The following is a 27,522-nucleotide window of genomic DNA, read 5'->3' as shown; positions in this document are numbered from 1 at the left end:
TGCTTCTACAAGATGATGCACTTTAAGGACCAGTCTGATTTGATGCAAAGTTTTGTACATTAGCAGGAATGTAGCACAACATGGAGGTGAAAGCAGTGGACTGATTATTTAAATGTGAAAGTGCAATAAAAAATATGTTGTCCCTAAAATCAATGAATAATCATGATAAATAATCGTAATCTCAGTATTGATCCAAATAATCGTGATTATCATTTTATCATAATCGTGCAGCCCTACTTTCACACGTTCACCCAGGTTTGTTGATGGTGGAGTGGCTGGCCGCCATATGTCCCAGGGCGCCCTCATATCCGTGTTCTCTTCTGGCTCTCCCTTTTAGTTATGCTGTCATAGCAATGTTTCCGCTCTAGTTAGGTGACCCACCCAGGTAGATTAAGACCCGCCCAGGTAAATAATATCCGAATTCCAATTTTTCTTTTCAATCAAGACGTGCAATCGTTAATACATAATCAACACATACCAGCGGACCTTCAAACCCCCCACCCCTCCTTCACAAGACAATGTGCATGTCAGGCGTGCATGTCAGGTATGCGTGACACAGCGATTCAGTTGGTACGTCAAAATTCAATGAGAGGCTAGTAACAGCAACTTTTTCTAAGGTACAGTAAGTTACCTTTTTTCCTAACTTGATGATAAACACCGCACTTAGCAGTTTGTGTATTGGATGCCTAAAAAAGAATGCTTTTCATATTTAATGGGTTAACGTTAAACATTAACGCTACACATTATTTTAACTTACGAGGGTACAGTAACATTAGTTGATCTGGCTAGCTAGCTGTCTAGTAATGGTAGAGCTAGCCTCAACCCCGAACTGAACACTCACTGAAAAGTGAGGTAGCTCTAACGTTATCGAGAAGTTAAGACAACAGCTTACTTAAGTTAGGTAACTTTATGAAGAGCGTACAACCACCAAGTTTTGTGTATGTGACATCATGGAAAGCTGGAGAAACAAACAGATGGACTGACACTTCTTTCACCAGCCATGAAGCCCATTGTCAGTGGCATTGAAGCATGTCTTTAAAAATGGTTGCATTCAAAATGGTTATGCAAGTTTGTTTCTATTTCAGGTCAGAACTGAGCTAAGAAACAGGCTGAAAGGAGAGCACCAGGCTGCATGCCTCAGAATCTCTAACAATTAACCTGTCCCTGAAGCATACCCCTGCAGACAGGTTTTGGAAAAGTTTTTTTTTTTTTTTTTTTTACAAGCCAAGGAAAATTAAAATGTTAAATGTTCCAGCAAGCAATCCCAACTGTGCAAACAGACACATTTGAAAATGTATTTCATAATGTAAATAGTTATTTTGATATGTACATCAGAAATCAGTCTCTTTTTTTCTATATATTTTGAAAATGTATTTTAATATGTAGTTATTTATTTCTTAATAGTTATTTATCTTGAGTAGTTATTCATTTGCAATAAATAGTTTATTCATAAACCTTTGTTTGACTAGTTTATTACTGAACCTGCAACGTCACATTCCTTGCCAACCACTACCAGAAAGTAAATTCTCAACCTGTGGGAAACACTGCACAGCTAGTCTTGCCGGAGTCCTTCTTTCACTCCTGCAAAATACATTGTCTTTAACCATTACGGGGCAATAAGCATACCTAATAACTCACTCTCTCTCTCTCTCTCTCTCTCTCTCTCTCTCTCTCTCTCTCTCTCTCCCCCCACCTCCTCATCTCTCTTTCTGTCAAGCTACACATGATACTACAGAGAGACCAGCGATCCTGACCCCTTCTGGACCTGCCTGATCCATCCTGATGCCCTACTTTTGGTTCAGTTCTCATCAATTGGATGTTACATGCTGCTGCTGAGGATGGCCACACATGGTGCAGCCTAAAGATCATTGAGATTACTGAGTATGGTACCACTGAAAAACCATAAGATGGCTTTGGACCTCAATTCATTTGAGATATTATGCTATGATGGCTAAGACTACAATTGCTACTATAGCTTTGGTAGTGCAATTACCACAAACAGTTTTGCACTCAAGTCTCCATCAATGAACAGTGGATAAGTTGAACAGACTGAATGTAAAAACTCATTAATTTTCATGGTTACACAATTGCACTATTTGACCATGTAGTATTAGCACATGTACAGTGGCAAGAAAAAGTTTGTGAACCTTTTGGAATTTCATGGTTTTCTGCGTAAATTTGTCATAAAATGTGATCTGATCTTCATCTAAGTCAAGGGTATTGGCAGATATAATGTGTCTAAAATAATAACACAAAATAAATTTTGATCCCTCATGTCTTTATTGAACACACTCATTCAACATTTAAAATGGCAGTGGAAAAAGTAAGTGAACCCTTAGAATTAATAACTAGTTGACCCACCCTTGGCAGCAATAACCTCAACCAGGCGCTTCCTGTAGCTGTGGATCAGACCTGAACATCGTTCAGGAGGAATTTTAGACCATTGTTCCTGACAGAACTGCTGTAGTGCTGTCATATTCTTTGGACGTCTCATGTGTATGGCTTTCTTCAAGTCATTCCATAGCATCTCTGTTGGGTTGAGGTCTGGGCTCTGACTTGGCCACTCCAAAAGGCGGATTTTGTTTTTCTGAAGCCATTCTGTTGTGGACTTGCTCCGGTGTTTTGGCTCGTTGTCCTGTTGCATCACCCAACTTCTACGCAGTTTCAGCTGACGTGCAGACATTCTCACATTATCCTGAAGAATTGTCTGATATACTTGGGATTTCATCTTCCCCTCAATGATTGCAAGCTGGCCAGGCCCTGATGCAACTAAGCAGGCCCAAATCATGATGTTTCCTCCACCATACTTTACGGATGAGATGATGTTTCAATGATGATATGCCGTGCCCTTTCTACGCCAGATGTAGTGCTGTGTGGTTTTCCATAGTATAGTTCAATAATAGTTAACTATTATTGAACTATTTGAACTATACAGTAATAGTTCAAATAGTTCAATCTTAGTTTCATCAGTCCACAAAACATTTTGCCAATACCGCTGTGGAGAGTCAGTGTGCTCTTTTGCAAACTTCGGGCGTGCAGCAATGTTCTTTTTAGTAAGCAGTGGCTTCCTTCGTGGTGTCCTGCTGTAGATACCCTGCTTGTTCAATGTTTTACGTATTGTACACTCATGAACAGAGATGTTAGATAGTTCCAATGATGCCTTCAAATCTTTGGCTGTCATTCAGGGTTGTTTCTTTACCTCATTGGTGAGTCTTCGTTGTGCTCTTGGTGTCATTTTGACTAGGCGCCCAATTCTTGGTAGAGTAGCAACAGTCCCAAAATGTCTCCATTTGTAGAATGTTTGCCTAACTGTAGACTGGTGAATTTCTACAGTCTTTGAAATCACTTTCTGACCCTTGCCAATTTTATGCAAATCAACAATTCTTGATTGTAGATCCTCTGAAGGCTCTTTTTGGCAAGGCATGGCTCACATAAGCATGTGCTTCTTGTGCAGTGCAAACTCCAAAAGTTTGAGGGGTTTTTATCAGTCAAAGTAGCTATAGTCCACACCTCCAAACTCATTTCCATAACGAGACTCCAGGTGTGGCAAAAAAAAAAAAAAAAAAAAAAAAAAAAAAAGAAGCAGCTTTTTTGAGGTCATTAACTCAAGGGTTCACATACACAAGCACTATGAGGGTTTTTTGGTTGTTCTCAATAAAGACATGAAAGATCAGATTTTTAAAAAATTATTTTAGATACATTATATTTGTCAATACCCTTGACTTAGATGAAGGTCATGTCACATTTATGACAAATTTATGCAGAAACCCATGAAATTCCAAAAGGTTCACATACTTTTTCTTGCCACTGTATACAAGGGATTTATTTATTGTTGCCATCCAAATGAGGATGGGTTCCCTTTTGAGTCCGGTTCCTCTCAAGGTTTCTTCCACATATTGTCTCGGGGAGTTTTCTCTTGCCACAGTCGCCTCTGGCTTGCTCGTTAGGGATAAATTCGTACATTTAAAATCTGTCCTGAATGTATATATTTCTGTAAAGTTGTTTTGGGACAATGTCTATTGTTAACAGCGCTATACAAGTAAAACTGAATTGAATTGAACTTCCGCAAGAATGTCAAACCCAGGAACCCTTTTAAAAGTGTAGATTATATGGTTAAAATATGCTATAGACCTGTAGAATGATGCACAGCACGTTTTCAATTTTATTGGAGAAACAATTATTCTGTGCTCAATTTATTCAAATTCACAACACGGGCTGGTTTTCAAATATTCCAGCTGAATCTTGCTTTTTAAATTTCAATTTAAGTTTCACGCAGGTATATCATCACGTTTATACATGCAGATATCGAAGGCGTGATTGTAATAAATGTATAATAACCTCTACTGTTACGTTAGAAATGAAAAGTTGTGAGTTCCTACCTACAGCCCTGACATTCGAGAAGAAATCAGTTTGGTCTTTCAGCCACCACCACTCATGCACCAGCACCGCGATCACACAGGGGAGTAGAAACAGTGCTAATCTTCTCATGGACGAACCAAACACAGACACACAATCAATTTAAAGTACAGCTCGTTCAGCGCGTCTAACACTGCAGATTGATAGGATTCATCTCAAGTAGAATACGCACTGACCAATTTCTATTTTATCATCGTCCAATAAAAACGAAGCCGAAGACCCGCAGGGGCTTCTGGGAGATGTGGTACTAATGCTGCATTCTCCTTATGCTGCGTTCTGATCAACGTCGTAACTCGGAATTCCTATTCGGAAAGTCGGGCTTATGAGCTCGGCATATTGCTGTGTTTACCTCGGAAGTGGGAAGTCGGAGCATGGCATGACGTCATTTTCGATCTCCGTGCATCCGAGCTACAAAGTGGGTGGGAAAAACATCTCCATGTTTTTTTTTTAGCAACAAGCTAACCAACTAATGAGTGATGTATATTTTCCGCCTCAAAACAGCGTACTGTATTGTCAATAATCTAGATTTAACAAGCGAATATGTTGATTCGTCTAAAGCCAATACTTGTACACACAGTATAACTCATAACTAAAAATAATAAGCGCTACTTTGTTTACTGCTGCGCAGGCCGTGTTGATTTTACGTCATTTGTTGAACTCGGAGTTGAGAAGACGACCGCGAGTTTCCAATTAGAAATTCCGAGTTGAGTTTTCTTAGGTTTTTCCGGATCGCAGGTCGTACATTATATCGGGGACGCTATGGCGGTTACCGACAAACCTCCTATATACGCGCGCACAGGTTTCTGTGACGGCCATATGCTAAAGCTTGGCAGGGTTTGCCAACAAAAGTCTCTTGTAATTATGTCTAATTAAACAATAACGATATAATTAAATCTTATTTTGTAGAAAAGAAAATAAAGAGATAAATGCGTAGTTGTGCCCCATTACGGCCAATATAGTTAATGCAGAGTGACACACCTGCATGAACATGTTCCGTTCTATGGAGGACCAAACCTGCAGAAATGTGTGTGTGTGTGTGTGTGACATACGTCAACATCCGCGGCGCTGAAGGGGGAACACGGTAACCGAACTCTCCGGTACACTATTTCTGGAAAATCGCATAACTTGATGTTTATACATGAGCTCTAAACCAATGATGCACTGGAGCTACACAAGGACCTCCTCCTCATTTGCATGTTGCACACGGAAGAGTAAAAAGAAAAATGTATAAATAAATATGGAAATAAGTAAATAAAAAAATAAATGAACTCATAAATAAATAAATCTAAATGGAAAAAAAATAATAAAAGTATAAGTAAATAAAAGTTTAAAATAATTGTTGCTCTACATAAAGATGGCCTAGGCTATAAGAAGATTGCCAAGACCCTGACACTGAGCTGCAGCACGGTGGCCAAGACCATACAGCAGTTTAACAGGACAGGTTCCACTCAGAACAGGCCTCGCCATGGTCAACCAAAGAAGTTGAGTGCATGTGCTCAGCATCATATCCAGAGGTTGTTTTGGGGAAATAGACGTATGTGTGCTGCCAGCATTGCTGCAGAGGTTGAAGGGTTGGGGGGTCAGCCTGTCAGTGCTCAGACCATACGCCGCACACTGCATCAAATTGGTCTGCATGGCTGTTGTCCCAGAAGGAAGCCTCTTCTAAAGATGATGCACAAGAAAGCCCGCAAACAGTTTGCTGAAGACAAGCAGACTAAGGACATGTATCACTGGAACCATGTCCTGTGGTCTGATGAGACCAAGATAAACTTATATGGTTCAGATGGTGTCAAGCGTGTGTGGCGGCAACCAGGTGAGGAGTACAAAGACAAGTGTGTCTTGCCTTCAGTCAAGCGTCAAGCATGGTGGTGGGAGTGTCATGGACTGGGGCTGCATGAGTGCTGCTGGCACTGGGGAGCTACAGTTCACTGAGGGAACCATGAATGCCAACATGTACTGTAACATACTGAAGAAGAGCATGATCCCCTCCCTTGGGAGACTGGGCCGCAGGGCAGTATTCCAGTATGATAATGACCCCAAACACACTAAAGAAGCTGAGGGTGAAGGTGATGGACTGGCCAAGCATGTCTCGAAACCTAAACCCTATTGAGCATCTGTGGGGCATCCTCAAACGGAAGGTGGAGGAGCACAAGGCCTCTAACATCCACCAGCTCTGTGATGTCATCATGGAGGAGTGGAAGAGGACTCCAGTGGCAACCTGTGAAGCGCTGGTGAACTCCATGCCCAAGAGGGTTAAGGCAGTGCTGGAAAATAATGGTGGCCACACAAAATATTGACACTTTGGGCCCAATTTGGACATTTTCACTTAGGGGTGTACTCACTTTTGTTGCCAGTGGTTTAGACATTAATGGCTGTGTGTTGAGTTATTTTGAGGGGACAGCAAATTTACACTGTTATACAAGCTGTACACTCACTATTTTACATTATAGCAAAGTGTCATTTCTTCAGTGTTGTCACATGAAAAGATATAATCAAATATTTACAAAAATATAAAAGGGTGTACTCACTTTTGTGAGATACTGTATATTAGTGATCCAGTCGCCTCTATCCCTTCACTAATAAGAAATTTAAAGGAATATGGAGAACTCTCAGGATATGATATCAACCAATCGAAATCTGAAACAATGATGCTGGTGTGGCACTGGCCAGCACAACTAACAGGAAGATTTAATTTCCGTTGGTCTAATCAAGGTTTTAAATACCTAGGAATCTTCATAACCCCGGATACATCACAGCTATTTAAGGCTAACTACGGGAAATTATTGGGTGAAATAAAAACTGACTTGACAAGATGGGAATTACTCCCTTTATCTCTAATGGAACAAGTGGAAACGATGCGCATGAATGTATTGCCAAGGCTGCTCTTTCTGTTCCAATTCCTGCCCGTAGAGTTTCCCGTTACTACATTTAAAATAATTAATAAATGGCTAAATGGCAAATTTATGTGGCAAAATAGACTTGCCTAGGCCTAGACTTGCCTAACTTGAAAAACTACTACTGGGCAGCCCAGCTTAGATCAATGGTCTCCTGGATTTCTCAAGATAAAGATGCCATTTGGGTCGGGATGGAACAGAGTGAATGCTCTACTGTCCCTCTTGATACAGTCTCATTTATGCACCAAGATATTTGGACAGTAAAAAAAAAAAGCAATCAGTGGGTTAAGATCACTTCAAAGATATGGGCAAGTGTGAGAAAGAAGCTAAGACTCCCCACATTCATTTCTAGAACAATGAAGATACACAATACTGACTTTCTCCCATCCAAATTATACGCAGGGTTCAAAAAATGGGAAGAAAATGGTCTAATTATGTTAGATCAGTTATTTGAGGGAGGAGTCCTATTGTCATTTGAACAGCTCCAACATAAATATAATTTGCCAGTCCATGATTTTTTTAGATACCTGCAGCTAAGGCATTACTTACAAAGAATGGGATAAACTATGCACTTCGTCATCCAATATAGAATGTTTTATGTTAATAATCAAAAGAACCATTAAAAAGAAGATCATATCACATATATATAAGATCTTACAAGAAGAACTAAAGGATGACAGTTTGGACATTAAGGAAAAATGGGAACTGGAGATGAATACCATTATTCCAGATGAAAAATGGGCACTATCTTGCGGAAAGGGACACAAAATAACAAACAGCCCCATTTTGAGGGAATTTGAATTGAAAGTCAAGATGAGATTTTTCAGAACTCCCCTTATAACCTAAAAATTTGGAGACAAATCAGATCAATGTTGGAGGGGCTGCAGCCTGGTGGAAGACCATACACACATATTCTTTGACTGTCCAAAATTAACAGAATATTGGCAAAACATACAAAATGAAATTTAAAAAATGATAGAACTGCCTTTAGAACCATCTTGTTATTTATTGGGATTACTTCCGCAGGAGGTGGAGAACAATAATATGACATTCTTACTGAGAGTCTTGCTCTTAATAGCTAAGAAGATGATTACGGTCTCCTGGCTGAAGCCACAGCCCCCCATGATATCACAATGGAGGGAAAGGGAGAAGGATGTTTATTACATGGAATATATAACTGCAAAAGTACAACTAAAAACAGAAATATTTTCAGTTATTCACAGATCATCGTCAATGTCAAGAAGTGATCTGTATTTATTTTTCATGTATGTAACAGTTGAAAAAGACTGTTCGCACAAATATGTAGATCCAAATGGAAGCTGTACATCCATTGCCACATTGGATAACTCTCTGTATTCTTCTGCTACTGCAATCCAAAATTCAGGCAGTGTGGATTTGGAAAATAAAGTTTTTAATGTACTGGACAGCTCCAGTAAAGCATCTTACAGTTTTGTGGGGAGATGAGTCCTAGATTCATGTGAATTCATGTGAATTCATGTGAATTCATGTGAGTCCTAGATTCATGTGAATTCCTAGTGAATGGTTGCCATATACAGACATACAGTTCTGGTTGCGTCTCTTTTGGGAAATACTTATGGAATTGTTCCAAAAGTCTATGGAAATGACTAGTGATGTGTACTTTCAGGTTGCTGAGACTCGGTCCACTCTCCTCCAGATTTTCCTCCAGTTCAGGAAACATCTCCACATTACCTTGTTCAACTCGCTCAGCCCATCTTTCCAGCTTTTTCACAAATCCATTAATTTTGTAATTCACTGTCAGGATATTAAGCCTGTTACACTTGTCAAATATACATGCCAAATAAGCAAGTTTTGACAACCAATCTGAACCTGTCAGTTGGTGGGCGAATTCGAATTTCGATTCTTTCAACAATGAGTGCACTTCTGCACACAGTTCATAAAGCTGGTCGAGTGCCTTCCCTCGCAATAACCATCGGACGTCAGTATGAAACAGCAACATTTCATGCTGTGAGCCCATCTCATTGCAAAGGGTGGCTAGTAGTCTGCTGTTTACTGGACAAGATTTTATTTGATTTACTATTTTGATTGCACATTTGAGAACACTGTTAAGATCAGGATCAAGTGCTTTGCAGTAACTCGCAGTGTATGATGCAGTGTATAAACTTAAAATGAGGAGCCACTTCTAAAACCTTTGCTTTGAGTCCCTTGTTTTTACCTACCATTGCACCTGCACCAACCCAACACTAACTAAATTGTCCCATTAAAGTCCCATCTCTCTTATTTTGGTGTCCAGCATTGTGAAAATGTCACTGTACAAGTTTCATCTAGCACTGGGCAGAAGAGCATATCTTCATACAGTTTTACATCATATATGTATCTGATGACACATCTGTAGATTTGTCGACCTGTAATACATATTTCTTTGCATTTGTGCTTTCAATTAATTGACTCTTAATATCTTTTGCCATATCATGTATATGGCAAGATATTGTGTCATTCGACAATGGGACAGTCATAAGCTCACTTGCTATTTTCTCACCATGCATGGCCAAACACATAGCCATAGCAGCGGGTTTTATCAGGGTTTCCCCAATTGTGTGTGCCTTTTTGGACTGCTCTATCATTATTACCACCTCTTAAGATGCCTCCAGAGCATTAGCATGAATTTTGGTTTGTTGTGTGATATTGGTTTGTTGTGTATATTTGACACTGTAATTCCTTCTCCTTTTGGTGAAAAAAAGTCTATAGGTTTTTTGGGTTTTTTTTAAACACAAATAGGATGCTTTGTCACCAGATGTTTTTGCATTTTTTCAGGCTTCATAATGTCATGGACAAGCACTTGTGAACAGATTACACATTGGGGATGGTGTACGTCGTTTACAGTATGGTCTGCACTTATATAGCGCTTTTTTTTTAACCTTAGCAGTTCTACAAAGTGCTTTACACTGGTCATCATTCACCCATTAACACACACTCACACACACACACCAATGGTAGCAGAGCTGCCATGCAAGTTGTTCGCTTGCCATCCAGAGCAATTTGGGGTTCAGTGTCTTACCCAAGGACACCTCGGCATGTGGAGTCATTTGGGCCGGGAATCGAACCGCCAACCCTACGATTAGTATTACTCACCCCAGTAGGGCAAGTGAATCCATACTTTATGAATTCTTCTTGATATTTACTACATTTCCAACGTTGATCAGATGGGGTCTTACCCTTTCGTTTAGTAGAGGTAGTTCAGGTGACTCAGGCAAACTGTCCATAATTTCCTCAACATTTTAAGACTTGGAAATTATAAATTAATCCATTTCTTCAGTTATGGTTTCCACATGCAACTGCATGCTGTATGTGATAACTAGCGAGCCAAATGCCACAAAGTGTCCTATCTTAGAGTTGTGAAATATTATTTAACAATTTTAGAACACTCTAATCAGTTCTGTCTTTAATAATAAGAAAATATTTACTGTAAATAAATATTGAAAAATATTTGTCATCAGAAAAGATTGCAAGCTTATTTTTTCTCGTGACCCCCAAAATTATTTTGATTAGTTTGAGAACCACTGCCTTAGACAATGGTAACCTAGCATCATTTCCAAGCTGAAAGCAGTTTCTGTCATGAAGAATGTCGAGGTTGCATCTCTTGTTGAGGAAATGGAAGACCAGATTGAAGGTATTTTCACATTCAAAAGAAGTCAATTCATTTGGAATTTTTTTCTTTTATTGTGTGCTCATAATTCTCTCTCCTTCTCTTTCTCTCATTTTTATACAAGAAGTGCTACACAATGCTATTGTCATTACTTTCAGCCACCACTAGCAATTAACCTCTGTAGTGTGCAGTCTGCAATGAATTGCTTACCTTGATTTTGTACTGGGACTTTAGACTTTAAGGGTTCTTCAGCTTACAAGCTCTATGTAAAACACTACAACCCAACAAACAAACAAAAAACAAAACAAAAAAACAAGATGTTTGTAATGATCTAATGTACATTACAAATACAGTAATGGTGTGGGTGATGAGCTATACTGAAACACTTTGTGATGTTGCCAAACTGACCTTTGCTAATATTTATATTTTCATCTTGGGCTGGAAACATCATCACATCCCTCTGTGATTCACAGGCTTCATTGTAGATGCAACAGCCCCTGCTGATCTGCACTGAAAGTCTGAAGGGGACTACATGGCAGTACATAATTGGAAAGAATGACAGAATTACAATTTCCAGGGAAGAAGTACTAACATTTCCTATAGACAAGCTATTAAGGCTCTTCTGAGTATGCCACCTGATTCAACTCATCCCAACTCAAACTGTTTGCCACAAAAAATTGCAAACATGAAATATAAATAGATGAAAGACACTCCTTTTTAAAATGAAAAAGCACTTTCTTACCTTGTTCAGCCAAAAGAAATTTCTTGACCATAGGACAGACATTGTATGGCAACAGAGATAGCTTAAGCATACTTTGGCACCTGGCACATGTCAGTATACACTCACCATCCACTTTAATAGTAATACCTGTACACCTGCTTATTTATGCAGTTATCTAATCAGCCAAACATGTGGCAGCAGCACAATGCATAAACTCATGCAGATACAGGTCAAGAACTTCAGTTAATGTTCACATGAAACATCAGAATGTGGAAAAAGTTATCTCTGTGACTTTAACCATGGCACGGTTGTTGGTGCTACATGTGGTGGCCCAGAATTGTGCAAAAAATAAAAATAAATAAATTTTAAAAAATAATTAATAAATCTTGTGAATGGAGGGTCTGCAGGCTGAAACATCTTATTGATGAGAGAGATCAGAGAATGACCAGGCTGGTCTGAACTGACAGGGAGTCTATAGTAACTCAAATAAGCACTCTTTACAACCGTGGTAACCAGAAAAGCATCTCAGAATGCAGAACACATCAGACTTTGAGGTGGATGGGCTACAAAAGCATAAGACCATATCAGGTTCCACTCCTGTCAGCCAATGAGCCTGTGCCCATGGTAGACTCAGATTCCTGTTTTTGGCTGACAGGAATGGAACCCAATGTGGTCTTCTGCTGTAACAGCCGCAACACAAGAACAAGGAGGACGGATACGTAACAGTTCACAAGACTTTAAAAATGCACAATAAACTCACAATATAAACCACAAATAAGAGGGAATAAAAATATACATATAAATAGGTCTCCAAGTTATTTACAGACTAAGATTCCTGTACAGATTAACTATATAAAATATATTACAGGTTGGCAGGCTTAAAACTGTATTTGCCTCACCATGGTGTCTACCACCCACACAAAAGGAAACTGCGTGTGGTGTTTGACTGCGCTGCAACATTTGGTGGAACTTCTCTAAATAAGGAACTGCTTCAAGGCCCTGACTTTACCAATACACTACTTGGCATATTGCTTCGCTTTTGGCAAGGCCTCATAGCCTTCATCGCCAACATAGAAGGGATGTTCCATCAGGTTCGAGTAGCAAAAGAAGATGCTAACTTTGTGTGTTTTCTCTGGTGGCCAAATAGAGATCTCTCTAGAGAGCTCATGGAACACAGGACGCTTGTGCATATCTTCAATGCAGTGTCATCCCCCAGCTGTGCAACATGCACTTTACTGAAAACAGCAGATGACAATCAGGTGAAGGATCTGGAAGAAGTCACAAACACCATAACACAAAAACCAGAACTTTTGCATAGATGACTGCCTGAAAGCAGTCAACAGTACAGAGCAAGCAATACTTCTGTATCAACAGCTCACAGAAGTATGCTCAAAAGGTGGTTTCCAGTTAAACAAATGGATCAGTAGTGATCGTACCATGCTCTCTGCAATTCCTGAAGAGGCTAGAGCAAACGAAATGAGAGCTTTGGATTTACGTAAGGAGCAACTACCAATGGAAAGGGCTCTTGGTGCTCAATGGGACGTTGAAAGAATTGTCTTTGAGGATTCGGAATTCGACGGAGTAGGACGCGAGTAGGAGGCTCCTGCTGATTTTGATTAAAATTGTAATTAATTAGCGCTTTTCGGTCATACAATATATTTTGACTTATTCTACTATGTTTCCTTGTTTGCAATTTTAACTTTGTGGTACGTTAAAATGTCTGGAAAGAACACGAAAACCCGTGCAAGCATTCAGACACGACTGAGGCCAAGTGTGCGCGCTGTGAGTGAGTCCCCTTCTCCCCTTGAATCCACATCGCCGAGCGGTGACCCTGACTTTGCTACACTCAGGCTTGAGCTGCTGGCTTTACTGAGGAAGGACATCGCCGATATTTTTAAAAAAGGAGCTCCAGAAGCTCCAGGAGACTCTCGGGGGGTGCAGATTCACGTGGCTTATCAGCCAAAGCTTTTCTTCATTGTAAGACATGGATCAAAGAACCGGAAATCCTTTGCAAATGCTCTCAGTGGCCAAAGACACTTAGAGACATGGATACTGTTTCAAGCGATGATCCTGAGATAAAGAAGAAAGCTTCTGTTCATGTCACATCCACCAAGCCAATGGAAGAATCTTGTCCTACCAGCAAGTTGATTTCATACTTTTCCAAATGGAAAGACCTCAAGCCGGCCATGGCATTGCTTTTGAAGGTCAAAGACACACTTAAACGGAGGTGTAATGAAAAGGAAAACACGAATAACACAATCTGACAAAACCATCCAAAAGAAAGCGTCGAGTCACAGACTTACAGCGATGGATCTCAATAAAGCCGAAAATGCAATTGTCAGTTTTATGTAAAACCAGCACTTTCTTGAGGAAATCTCATGCTTGAGTAAAGGAAAGGCTGTAAAGACATCCGGTTCTCTATACAAGCTGATTCCAACAATCGTTGATGGCATCATAAGAGTAGGTGGTCAGTTAAGCAAGTCTGCATTACCCAAAGAGGCAAAACATCTTGTTATCCTGCCAAAGGGTAGCAACGTCTCAGAACTCATTCTTCATTTCGTACCGGAAAACGTTGGACATGGTTGAAGAAATTATATGCTTTCCACGCTTCGATGACGGCTTTGGATTCCTCGTGCCAATTCACTGGCTAGAAGGATCATCAGAGAATGCATGACATGTCGCCATCAGCATCAAAGACATGGAGAACAGAAAATGTCTGATTTCCCTTCTGACAATCAATGGACCTCCCTCTATTTACTCTGGTGGGAATGGATTATTTTGGACCTATTACCTATTGAGGTAAGAAGAGGAAGGAATATTGTTAAAAGGTATGGCGCTATATTCACTAGTCTAACGTTCTGTGCCATTCATCTTGAAGTAGCCTATACACTTGACACAGATTCCTGCATTAATGCGATAAGAAGGTTTATCTGTTGAAGAGCACAAGTTAAAGAAATAAGATTAGAAAGCGGAACGAATTTGGTGAATGCAAATTGAGAATTGAGCAGGCACTACAAAGCTTGAATCAAAACAAAATACAGAACACACTCTTGCTGGATGAAATAAGGTGGACCTTTAATTTACCTCACGGAGCTCGCCATGGTGGTGTCTGGGAACGTCTCGTACAACAGACAAAGGATTCTTTGCTCGATCACTATACAACAAATGGTTGATGACGAAGCCCTCAGTACCATATTTTGTGAAGTTGAGGCTATTCTGAACGACCGACCAATAACACATTCCAGTCATGATCCTAACACACTCGAAGCTTTAACACCGAATCACCTTTTACTGTTAAAAGGAAAGCCCACTCTACCACCAGGTTTGATAAACAAGAAACCTCTGGAAAAAGATGCTGGAAGCAAGTGCAATATATCAGCAACTTATTCTGGAAAAGATGGATCAAAGAATATCTCCCCATTATGCAACAGCATCAGAAATGGAATCAGCCCCACCGAAGTTTCTTAGTTGGAGATCTGGTGGTTATTATCGATGATTCTGCCCCCAGGAACTCATGGTCTATGGGGCACATTATAGAAACTATGGAAGACTCTAAAGGGTTTGTACGTAAAGTACGCGTTAAGACACAAACCAACGAGCTAGAAAGACCTATTACTAAGTTATGTCTTTTGCTTGAAGCAGAATAAGTTGTATGCAAATGCAATGACTTACAGAAGATAATAATAATAATGCATAATAATGTATTCTGTAATAGACACATTGATGTTTAAATGTTGATTTACTTAGCCTACGAATATTGAATCTGGATTTCAAGGTTTTTACCAGCACAGACTATTCAAATGAACATTCTTTTTTGATGTACTATTTCATGGACTCTCTCTCACACACACACACACTTAGACACATGTATTTGAATGGACTCTAATATTCAACCAGAACCTATGTTAGCCATGAATACAGTGAAAAAAGTATTTGATCCCCTGCTGATTTTGTACGTTTGCCCACTGACAAAGAAATGATCAGTCTATAATTTTAATGGTAGATTTATTTGAACAGTGAGAGACAGAATAACAACAAAAAATCCAGAAAAACGCATGTCAAAAATGTTATAAATTGATTTGCATTTTAATGAGGGAAATAAGTATTTGACCCCTCTGCAAAACATGACTTAGTACTTGGTTTAAAAACCCTTGTTGGCAATCACAGAGGTCAGACGTTTGTTGTGGTTGGCCACCAGGTTTGCACACATCTCAGGAGGGATTTTGTCCCACTCCTCTTTACAGATCTTCTCCAAATCATTAAGGTTTCGAGGCTGACGTTTGGCAACTCGAACCTTCAGCTCCCTCCACAGATTTTCTATGGGATTAAGGTCTGGAGACTGCCTAGGTCACTCCAGGACCTTAATGTGCTTCTTCTTGAGCCACTCCTTTGTTGCCTTGGCCGTGTGTTTTGGGTCATTGTCATGCTGGAATACCCATCCACGACCCATTTTCAATGCCCTGTCTGAGGGAAGGAGGTTTTCACCCAAGATTTTACGGTACATGGCCCCGTCCATCGTCCCTTTGATGCGGTGAAGTTGTCCTGTCCCCTTAGCAGAAAAAAACCCCCAAAGCATAATGTTTCCACCTCCATGTTTGACGGTGAGGATGGTGTTCTTGGGGTCATAGGCAGCATTCCTCCTCCTCCAAACACGGCGAGTTGAGTTGATGCCAAAGAGCTCCATTTTGGTCTCATCTGACCTCAACACTTTCACCCAGTTGTCCTCTGAATCATTCAGATGTTCATTGGCAAACTTCAGACGGGCATGTATATGTGCTTTCTTGAGTAGCGGACCTTGCGCGCGCTGCAGGATTTCAGTCCTTCACGGCGTAGTTTGTTACCAATTGTTTTCTTGGTGACTATGGTCCCAGCTGCCTTGAGATCATTGGCAAGATCCTCCCGTGTAGTTCTGGGCTGATTCCTCACTGTTCTCATGATCAATGCAACTCCACGAGGTGAGATCTTGCATGGAGCCCCAGGCCGAGGGAGATTGACAGTTCTTTTGTGCTTCTTCCATTTGCGAATAATCGCACCAACTGTTGTCCCCTTCTCACCAAGCTGCTTGGCAATGGTCTTGTAGCCCATTCCAGACTTGTGTAGGTCTACAATCTTGTCCCTGACATCCTTGGAGAGCTCTTTGGTCTTGGCCATGGTGGAGAGTTTGGAATCTGATTGATTGATTGCTTCTGTGGACAGGTGTCTTTTATACAGGTAACGAGCTGAGATTAGGAGCACACTCTTAAAGGAAGTGCTCCTAATATCAGTTTAATATCAGGGAGCCAGAAATCTTTCTGATTGAGAGGGGGTCAAATACTTTTTTCCCTCATTAAAATGCAAATTAATTTATAAAATTTTTGACATGCGTTTTTCTGGATTTTTTTGTTGTTATTCTGTCTCTCACTGTTCAAATACAACTACCATTAAAATTATAGACTGATCATTTCTTTGTCAGTGGGCAAACGTACAAAATCAGCAGGGGATCAAATACTTTTTTCCCTCACTGTATGTACTGAACTGATTGTTGCACAATACTTGAATGTTTAATGTTTTTTCGTGGTTAATGTATGTTGATGTTTGAAGGGCTATTAATGTATGTTTTAGCAATTATTTGTTACACATTAATTAGGGGCCGGTGTGTTACAGCCATTTTGCCATTCAGAACAAGTAATTTTACAGTAGGTTTAATAGCAAGGTTTAATTATAAACAAGTTTTCATTAATCATTTTGTTTCTGACAAGAAAATAAAGGACTTTTATATTAACAGTATGCGAGGAAAGTGCGTTAATCCAACCAGGCTCACACGTTTCCCCGGCATTGAAAATTTCATCTTGTTATTTGTGTATGAAATAACACAAAAATAGCTTCCAATATCACCTTATTGAAATGAGATAGACAAGCCCAAATTAAATTCTAAGCTGGTATGGCCATGAACCTGAACATCCTCCATCTTCAGACCATTCAGATACAGTAAAATGGCACAAAACAAACAAAGAGGACACCATGAAAGAGGTGGAAAAAGTCAACCCGCATGACAAATGTCAAAGTTTCCTAATCCCTTGATGTTTGTGTTTTATAAAGCTTCACAAAACGTAACAAAAAAAACATTTGTGTCAGTAAATTATTCTTCTATTTTAAAACTGTCAATAAAGTTGCCTATAGCAGCTTTGCATTTTGCTGTGATGTCAAATAAGAGAAATTCTCCTTAACAAAGCAAATTGACACAGGAGGAGAGAAACAATAAAAATAAATAAATAAATAAATAAATAAATAAATAAATAAATAAATAAATAAACAGAACACATACTATTATATCACAGCAAACCAGTGACTACATTTCCCATCCTGCACTGCGCCTACAAACATGGCTGCCATCGACTGCAATTCCCAGAACACTCATTCTTATCACACACATCTGCATCCAAATTCACACACTCACTCCACAGTATAAAGAGACTGTTTTCTACAATGTCTTTGCGAAGTATTAGTGTTACAATTGTACCGTGATATTACCCTGTTCCTTGTTTTGTTTTATGGTTCTTGATCTTATTCCCATTCTCGATTGTAGCCTTGCCCTGTTTATGCCCGTTTGCCAATCGCCTGACCCTTTGCCTGTTTCTTGACCTCACTATTGTCTAATGTTTTGGATTTGTCTGCCTGTCTTTCTCTCATTAAACTCTTACCTACATTTGCATCCATCCTACCTTCATTACGAGCAAAACGTGACAAGCTAAAAACATCATTATAAAAATAAATACAATAACACTGTGGCCAACCTAAAAGTTTCACTCAGATATATGCTGTATAAGTAAGCTTTCTGTGTGTGGAAATAAAGGTCCTTACTCCAAGAGGCAAACACGGGAAACTACCTTGTGCCCACCTGCCATAACATGGAAACAGCTCACTCAGAGTCTGTATCTGAGAACTTGTGCTTTCTTTGAAAGTGTGCTGCCCTCCAGCTCCATGACCATTTTCTGTAGTACCTCAAAGGTATATTTCAGTTCAGGTGTGTAATTGAGGTTCAAAGTGTACATTAGTCCAAATAATATTGCAGCAGCTAATCCAATTGTCTGATATACCTGGAAATTCATCTTCCCCTCAATGATTGCAAGCTTGCCAGGACCTGATGCAGCAAAGCAGGCCCAAATCATGACGTTTCCTCCACAACACTTTACGATTGGGATGACCTTTTCATGATGATATGCCATGCCCTTTCTACGTCAGATGTAGTGCTGTGTGGTTTTTCCAAATAGTTCAATCTTAGTTTCATCAGTTCCCAAAACATTTTGCCAATACTACTGTGGAGTGTCAGTGTGCTCTTTTGCAAACTTCAGGCATGCAGCAATGTTCTTTTTAGTAAGCAGTGGCTTCCTTCATGGTGTCCTGCTGTAGATACCCTGCTTGTTCAATGTTTTACATATTGTAGAAAAATGAACAGAGATTTTAGTGCAATAAGTTAAATAGTCAAATGTTTAAAAAAAAAAAAAAAAAAAAGAGTTAAGAGTGTTTATTTTTCGCAGTTGTTCCATTTTAATGTGTTAATACATTGATGATTCAAGTGAGTATAATGCTAATCAGTCATCTATTAGGATGGTCTGAATCCTGCACTCTGGGATCGATTGCTTTAGTCTCCACCCATATACCTGGAGGAAAAGCGGTAATTTTCCATTCGAGTAAAGCTCTCGTGGAAAATCACCAACCATCATGCTTGTGACTTATTTTTCCTCTATATAGATGGGGGGACAACATTAGCCAGTTCCAATGGTGCCTTCAAATCTTTGGCTGTCATTCAGGGTTGTTTCTTTCATTGATGAGTCTTCGTTGTGCTCTTGGTGTCATTTTGACTGGGTGCCCACTTCTTGGTAGAGTAGCAACAGTCCCAAATGTCTCCATTTGTAGAATGTTTGCCTAACTGTAGACTGGTGAATTTCTAAAGCCTTTGAAATCACTTTGTGACCCATGCCAGCTTTATGTAAATCAACAATTCTTCATCGTCGATCCTCTGAAAGCTCATTTTGGCGAGGCATGGCTCACATAAGCGTATGCTTCTTGTGCAGAGCAAACTCCAAAAGTTTGAGGGGTTTTTAATCAGTCAAAGTAGCTGTAGTCCACACCTCCAAACTCATTTCCATAACGAGACTCCAGGTGTGCTCAAACCTGACTCCAATTAGCTTTTTTGAGGTCATTAACTCAAGGGTTCACATACTTTTTCCACAATCACTATGAGGTTTTTTTTTTGGTTGTTCTCAATAAAGACATGAAAGATCAGAACTTATTTTGTGTTATTATTTTAGACACATTATATTTGTCAATACTTGACTTAGATGAAGATCAGATCACATTTTATGACAAATTTATGCAGAAAACCATGAAATTCCAAAAGGTTCACATACTTTTTCTTGCCACTGTAGATAAACATATAGATATATAAAAATAAAAGATATTGACCTCTCATCTTTACTGACTTTGATGAAGCTGCTGGACACTATCAAGTTAAAAATCAAACTCCTGCAGCAATCTTACAAAAAAAAGTCTTCAAAGCAGAGATTTGTCCAGAGAGAGTGTCCCGCCGGGGCCATGTGTATGCGGAGTTTGCATGTTCTCCCCGTGCTGCGGAAGTTTCCTCCAGGTACTCCGGTTTCCTCCCCCAGTCCAAAGACATGCATGGTAGGCTGATTGGCATGTCTAAAGTGTCCGTAGTGTATGAATGGGTGTGTGAGTGTGTATGTGGTTGTGTCCTGCAGTGGATTGGCATCCTGTCCAGGGTGTACCCTGCCTTGTGCCCGATGCTCCCTGGGATAGGCTCCAGGTTCCCCTTGACCCTGAAAAGGAGTAAGCATTAGAGGATGGATGGATGGAGATATATATATATATATATATATATATATATATATATATATATAGATAGATAGATAGATAGATAGATAGATAGATATAGATATAGATATAGATAGATAGATAGATAGATAGATAGATAGATAGATAATTTGGTCAAATTAAATATCAGCCCCTATGATTACAGGTCTCTTACAGTACAGCATAGTGCACCAATATCTACTACACACTGCTTAACTTTTTCTGCTCTTCATAAGGTTCAGAAGCATTTTCTTGCTAAGTCCAGCCTGCAAGAGCTTGTTGAAAGACTCTGGAGAGCATTCATGCCGTTGAACAAGAGGCTCAGCTGACAGGGGCCATGAAATACACGAACCTAGCAATATTCTCCACCTGGAACAAGAAAACATTGATGCATTTAATCTAAAATCATGTTGTGGTCTACACAAAACATTGGCTAAGTTTCTATAATCAGTTTACATTATGAATATTCTTACCTCCATCATTGCACATTTTTACAAAACACCTTAAAACTCATTTTCATAATCTTGTTTTTAATAGTTTAAAAAAGTTTAATAGCTGTTAATCTTTATAACATGCACCCAACATGCCATAAAACTCCTCCACTACATGGTGCAAGAAGAGGGAATCAATAGAGAAACTAATTAGGACCTAAACAGTGCCAGCTGGATACAGTCAGGGAACAACCCAATGCGCGGAGACAGGAGCAGAAAGTTTAATATATTTGTAAGTCATATGATGGATCATAGGACATATGTATTATATGACGGAGAGGACGGTCTTATCGAGTACTTTTTGTAGTAGCCCAAGTTCAACATCTTCTCCCTCACTGAAGTTGTCTGCATCCTATTCACTGGGCAGAAACAGAAGAACACACACTCACTGTCCACTTAATAGGAACACCTGCTCATTCATGCAGTTCTCCAATCAGCCAATCATGTGGCAGCAAGACAATGCATAAAATCATACAGATACAGGTCAAGAGCTTTAGTTAATGTTCAAACTTCAGAATGGCGAAAAAATTGTGATCTCTGTGACTTTAACTATGACATGGTTGTTGGTGCCAGATGGGCTCATTAGAGTATTTCAGAAACTGCTGATCTCCTGGGATTTTCACACAAAAGCTTTTAGAGTTTACTGAGAACGGTGTGATTAAGAAAAAACATCCAGTGAGCCGCAGTTCTGTGGACAGAAACACCTTGTTTATGTGAGAGAGAGAGAGAGATCGATGGAGAATGGCCAGACTGGTTTGAGCTGACACATCATGACATCAGTAATGTAAATGGAGAACTGCTGATATTCAGTTCATGTGGTTCAGTATGGCGCACCAAATGTAAAAGTATTTTATTGTTGCGTTGTTGGAACATGATTTTATTTTGAAATGTTTTTATTTCAGTTTTGATTATTAAATATAATCTATTAAATATACAATATTATTAAATACTATTAAGTAATCTTATTAATTTGTATGAAAGTGGTAAAATCATGATGAGAGCTGAGACTGAAGTCTTTAAAGGTTTCCAGAACATCCTCCTAGAGGAGACTGAGGAAACGATCGAGCTGTCTCTGAGTAAGTAAAGAAATTAACTTATAATGAGGAAAAAGCATTTTTATTACACATTATATATCTTTTACACTGAAAAAGTGGTGTGTAGGGGAAATGGTCTGTTTATACAGGAAGAACTAGAAATGCAAGCTATATACTAGCAATATCACCATCCACTTTATTAGGAACACCGGTATGTTTTGTTCTCAGACAGTACATTATGAAGCCGTTTCTTTTAAGCCCATATCACTAAACATGCCTGGTGGTGGCACTCAGTAGTTGGAGCTGAGCAACATGTTGATTGATATTATATGTTTATATTAGATGTTTTGCTAAATCATGGTCAAAACCAAGCACATATTCACTATTCTAATTAAATAAAACCAGACAAGTGAAATTAATTAAAAGGCAAAGAGCAGGATACAACACACTGTACAGGTCAGGACACTAAAACACACAACACAGCAAACTCCACTGTAAACCATGTCCATGTCATTTACAGTGAAATACTGTTAAATAACAGCAGTAAAAAATCAGTAAGTAAATAAATATATAATTAAATAAATAAATAACCGGGTCCAATACATCCAAACACTGTAAATAGTCATACAAACCAATCCTGTTATTTTTAGCCTAACAATGTGTAAAGCAAAAGCCAATTTTTCTGTGTAAAATATTCCCTATCTTCAAAAGTAAAGGTGAAACAGCATCATGTGTTAAACAGATTTTTAGCTTTAGTTGTACATGGCCAGACTCTTCCATATCCATATAGACTTTACTTGGGGGGAATCTATTTCCATATAGACTTTACTTGGGGGGAAACAAAAACAGGAGTGGGGCAGGGGGACTGAATAATAAAGGAAAAAATAAAAGAAGTAAAGTTATATTATTTATGGTACAGATTATGGAGACACATTTCAATCATGGAAGTTTGGGGAAAAAACATCTGAACAATTGTACAGGCAAAAGAAGATGTGTAATAAATATGTAATCATTTACTGCAATAACTAATTAGAAATTACGAGTTTTTTAATGTTTTGTTTTCGTTTTGTTTGCCCCGGTGGACTATGGGAGTTCCATTGCATCATATATGTGTCTGTTATAAATCCGTGTATCATTCGTTCTTCATGATATCTTAACATTTTCAGTATGGAAACTGCATCCTATGCTTTCACTTTACTTAAAGCCATCAATGATTCATTTATAAAGGTTAGCAATTGTATTATAACTCACAATAAGTGTTTATAAAGCAGCACAACACAACTATCAACAACATAGAAATAGATCTGTATTGCTAATAATTCATAATAACTATAATATAATAACTCATTACTTTTAATGCCAGGGGACTTCTAGATGTAAGAAAATTTGAAAAAGTGAAAGAAATGTGTAAAAGGGAAGATGTTATTGTTTCACAAGAAACTAACTGGAGAGAAGAATATTTACATTTACATTTATTCATCTAGCAGATGCTTTTATCCAAAGTGACTTACAAATGAGGAAAATATATATATATATATATATATATATATATATATATATATATATATATATATATATATATATATATATATATATAAAACAATATACAAAACAAGCCAATAGGTATATAAGTGAAATAAGGAAAAGATGGAAAATGGTGATGATAGGTTTGGCAGAGGAGTAGCAGTTTTAATCAAAGAAAATAGAGACATAACATGTAATGTAGTGTATAATGACAAATTTGGGAAATACATGGCAGTTGAAATGGAACATGAAGAGAAGAAAGTAATTGTGGAGTACAATGGAGTACAGTGAAAAGAGGGCCAAGAGTATGGGTTTTAAACACAGACGTTTTAAAGAATGAAGAGTATGTAGTAAGGGTAAACAAAATCATTGAAAAAGAAAAAGAAAATGGAATGTATATGGAAGAATATGGTGTGAAAATGTGAAGTATGTGGTGAAAATTTTTTAACTAAAATACTGTAGTCGAATACAGAAAAGCAAAAATAATAAGGAAAGAGAAATAAGGGAAAGATGGGAAAAATAATAAAATGAGAAAGAAAAAGTAATAAAAGTAATAAAAACAAAAAAATAAAAGTAATAGTGGAAAAACTGAAAGAAATGGAAGAAAAGAAATAACAAGATGCAAGGTTAAGAAGCAAAGCAAAGTATATAGTGGAAGGAAAAAAGTGCACAAAATTCTTTTTCGATCTGGAAAGCTGAAACAATAAAAGGAGAAAATGGAGAAATAGTAGAAAAAAATTAGCAGAATCAGGAAGCAGACTGCATAAGTCAAAGGAAAACCCACAGCTTGTATTTAACAGAAGACTTAAATGGCACACTCATATAGCACTTTACACTGTGTTTCTTTTACCCATTCACACACCAGTGGTAGCAGAGCTGCCATGCAAGGTGCTAAATTGCCATCAGGAGCAACTTGGGGTTCAGTGTCCTGCCCAAGGACACTTCAACATATGGAGTCATGCAGGCTGGGAATCAAACCGTCAACCCTACGGTTAGTAGACAACCCACGCTACCACCTGAACCACAGCCACCCTTGACTTATTGCTCCACAGTGATTACATTAACTTCTGAACAGTTTACACGCAATTAATCAGAAGAGGTTTACAAAAGCTTCAAGTTTTGTATGGTGATTCTCGTTGACTGACTTCTAACTCTGCACATTGAGGAAATGTTTTCCAGCAAACTTTTTGTCTTTAATCCAGGTGGATGAAATCACTCCACATCACTGCACTACCTCCAGTCTCCCAAGGTGTTTAAGATCAGTAATTATATTACACATACACACACACACATTTTATCAGTAAATTTGTCAGTTGACCCCATCATACCCATTTTAAACCCCACTTTATTTATTTGTTGGCCCCTGCTTTAACCCATTTAAATGTAAGAAACTGGTGAATTTCCCTATGGACTGATTCAACTGATCTATCAATCTAAGAAGTGCTATTTTGTTTGGCACAGACGCTGTAACCTGCCATGTTGTTTTGATGTCACTCACTGAGTTGAGACCATCCTGTGTTCCCGAGTAGGAATTCCTAGGATTTGAGAGAACATTTACTTTGTTTTTCTCCTGGTCATTGTCGGTAATTACGGATTATGAGCCCAAATCAAATGTATTTTGTAAAAATAAATGCAGCTATGAGCCAACATTGGATTAAGAACATTTTAAAATAATCCACACAGCTGGGTTGTATAAGAAGCAAGATTCAAATGATTTAAGCTGCACCTCTGACAAAAAATTATTTATTGGACGTATAAATTTCAACATTTAAATAGTTTTCAGCAGCTCAGTGTAAATATAAGTAATGTACAGTTCTTTTTCAAAGGATAAGCATTCATCAGAATCAAATTAATTGTTAGGAACATTTGTGTTATTTAACATATAAGAGTTTATTTAGTTCAGACTTTAAACGGAGACGTGTGTGACAGAAGAGAAGCCGTTCAGTGTCCATCATTCAGAGGAAGTTGAAAGGAGCTGCGTTTCCTCTGAGGACTGCTGAGAGGAGAGTGTGTACATCACCTCTGTGTATACCTCATCACAGTCTGCAGGGGGAACAGTTTACACACACATTCAGCTTTAACTGTTAGATTAAAAAAACAAACAAACTGTAGTGCTTTGAAATAAAAAATCATTTAAGTGTAAAAGAAAGTTTCACTTACACCAGTATTTGTTTACAGTGCCGTTTTGTTTATTTTATTATGACAAGTGGATTTAATACACAGCTATACATTTATACACGTCTATTAGATGCTTAGATGTAGGGATGTCACGAGAACAGATACTTCGGTACCAAGTCAGTACCAACATTCTTAAAACGTGACGGTACTTGTTTTTTGGCATTTCCGTTGGTACCGATTGTAATGAAAGTACCAAGGTTGCGATTCTTCCGGACCTGAAGGGAGCAGCAAATACACACAAGTGTTTTAGTCGGTCCACAAGTGAAGAAGAAGAGGAATGCCTGGGAAAAACTACAAAAGATTAGCTTAGCTTAACAAGTTTAGCTCCGCCCCGACTCATTGAGAGGAAAAGAGAGGAAAGCTAGTATCGGTTTTCGGTGTGCAACCGATGCTATCGTTCATTTCAAACAAAGCGAGGAAACACCTGGAATTTGGCAAAGCACCTGAAAGACAGTCCTATATTATGTTTGTTTGAGGCAGCTGGCATTGTGGCTGTGAAACCAGCTAACGTTATGCTCCATGTAATATTAGCGATAGCCAGTTATGTGTTAACGGCGCAAACGCATTGCGATGTTATAAACTACCTCCCAATGGGCCACCATGCATCGCGATTCAGCCCGTGTCCTGTCCGCAACATGTAGCCTAATGTCACTAATAATTATTCACATGTTCATGCTTTTAATAAATCTTTTTGGTCTGCCACCATATCAGTGAATTTAAACTAATGCATTCAGAGTACAAGGTGGGTGTGTGTGCGCGCACACTCATCTGTGTGCATGCGTGTGTGTGCGCGCACATTTAGGAGTGCACGACAGTGTTTGATAACTAAAATAACCCCCGCCCTCTTTCTCTCTCTCTTTGCCAGTATCAGCCAGAGGAGGATGTCCTCCAGGAGAGTTTTTTTTTTATTATTATTTTTTATATATACCACAATGTGGTATCGACTTTGGTATTGAGTATCGTGTACTTTTGGTGGTATCGGTACCGACTACTAGATTTTTGGTATCGTGACATCCCTACTTAAATATGATAAAACCAGGATTTAATAATACGCTGTTCAGCTAACCACAATACGTTTCTAAAGTCTCAGTCTTCTGCTTCCTTTAAAAACAAAAACATGTTCAGTCATGTCATGATTATCAATACAATCAATTTTAGCACACTAAGTTTCTGCTAAAAGATGAAGTTAAAGACTTACTGATACACATGCAGAGACAGAAGCTCATCAGTCCAGCCAGTAAAACACACACACACACACCAGTGACTGACAGCAGCAGGACAAACAATTCTGAATAAAATAACGTGAAAATAAAAATGAAATATTTATTAATTAATGAGAGACAGCTAGTACTTTTTTCCATTTATAGTTACATTTAGTAACAGTCAGAGCCATATCTCCTTGCAGTTCTTGCCTGGTTTCCCACTGAAGCTAAGCAGGGTTGAGCCTGGACAGCATCTGGATGGGAGATCTCCTCTGGGGAAAACTATGGTTGCAGCTGGAAGTGGTATTAGTGAGGATAGCAAGGGGTGCTCACCCTCTGGTCTGTGTGGGACCTAATGCCCCAGTATAGTGACAGGACCACTATACTCTAAAAACAGCAATGTCTTTTGGACCTTAAACCTCGTTTAAGGTCACACAAGGTCCTGACTCAAAAATCCCAGAACTCTTTTGTAAAAGAGTAGGGGTATACTATGTCATACTGGGTGGTTACATCCACTAAGGATAAAACCATCGAGTCATTCCTACTGGCTAAGGATGTTTAATGCAAAAAGAAAAGTCATTTGA

General features: G+C 38.8%; 1 protein-coding gene across 3 annotated transcripts in view; it reads right to left on the bottom strand.

Moving 5' to 3' along the window:
* Positions 1-4,625, bottom strand: part of b3galnt2 (beta-1,3-N-acetylgalactosaminyltransferase 2) — a 59,196-nt gene extending 54,571 nt beyond the window's left edge. For 2 of the 3 annotated variants that reach the window (XM_017464159.3, XM_017464157.3), the window contains exon 1: positions 4,380-4,625. In XM_017464159.3, coding sequence (XP_017319648.1) covers positions 4,380-4,488 — 109 coding nt within the window. In that variant the 5' untranslated portion in view covers positions 4,489-4,625. The remainder of the gene's footprint in view (positions 1-4,379) is intronic. The other variant, XM_017464156.3, reaches the window with a different exon arrangement.
* Positions 4,626-27,522: the final 22,897 nt, after the last annotated feature.

The sequence above is a fragment of the Ictalurus punctatus genome, chromosome 3 (genome assembly GCF_001660625.3).
Source record: "Ictalurus punctatus breed USDA103 chromosome 3, Coco_2.0, whole genome shotgun sequence".
NCBI lineage: Eukaryota > Metazoa > Chordata > Actinopteri > Siluriformes > Ictaluridae > Ictalurus > Ictalurus punctatus.
Note: the sequence above shows the minus strand (reverse complement) of the source record. Positions and strands in the feature narration are given on the sequence as shown.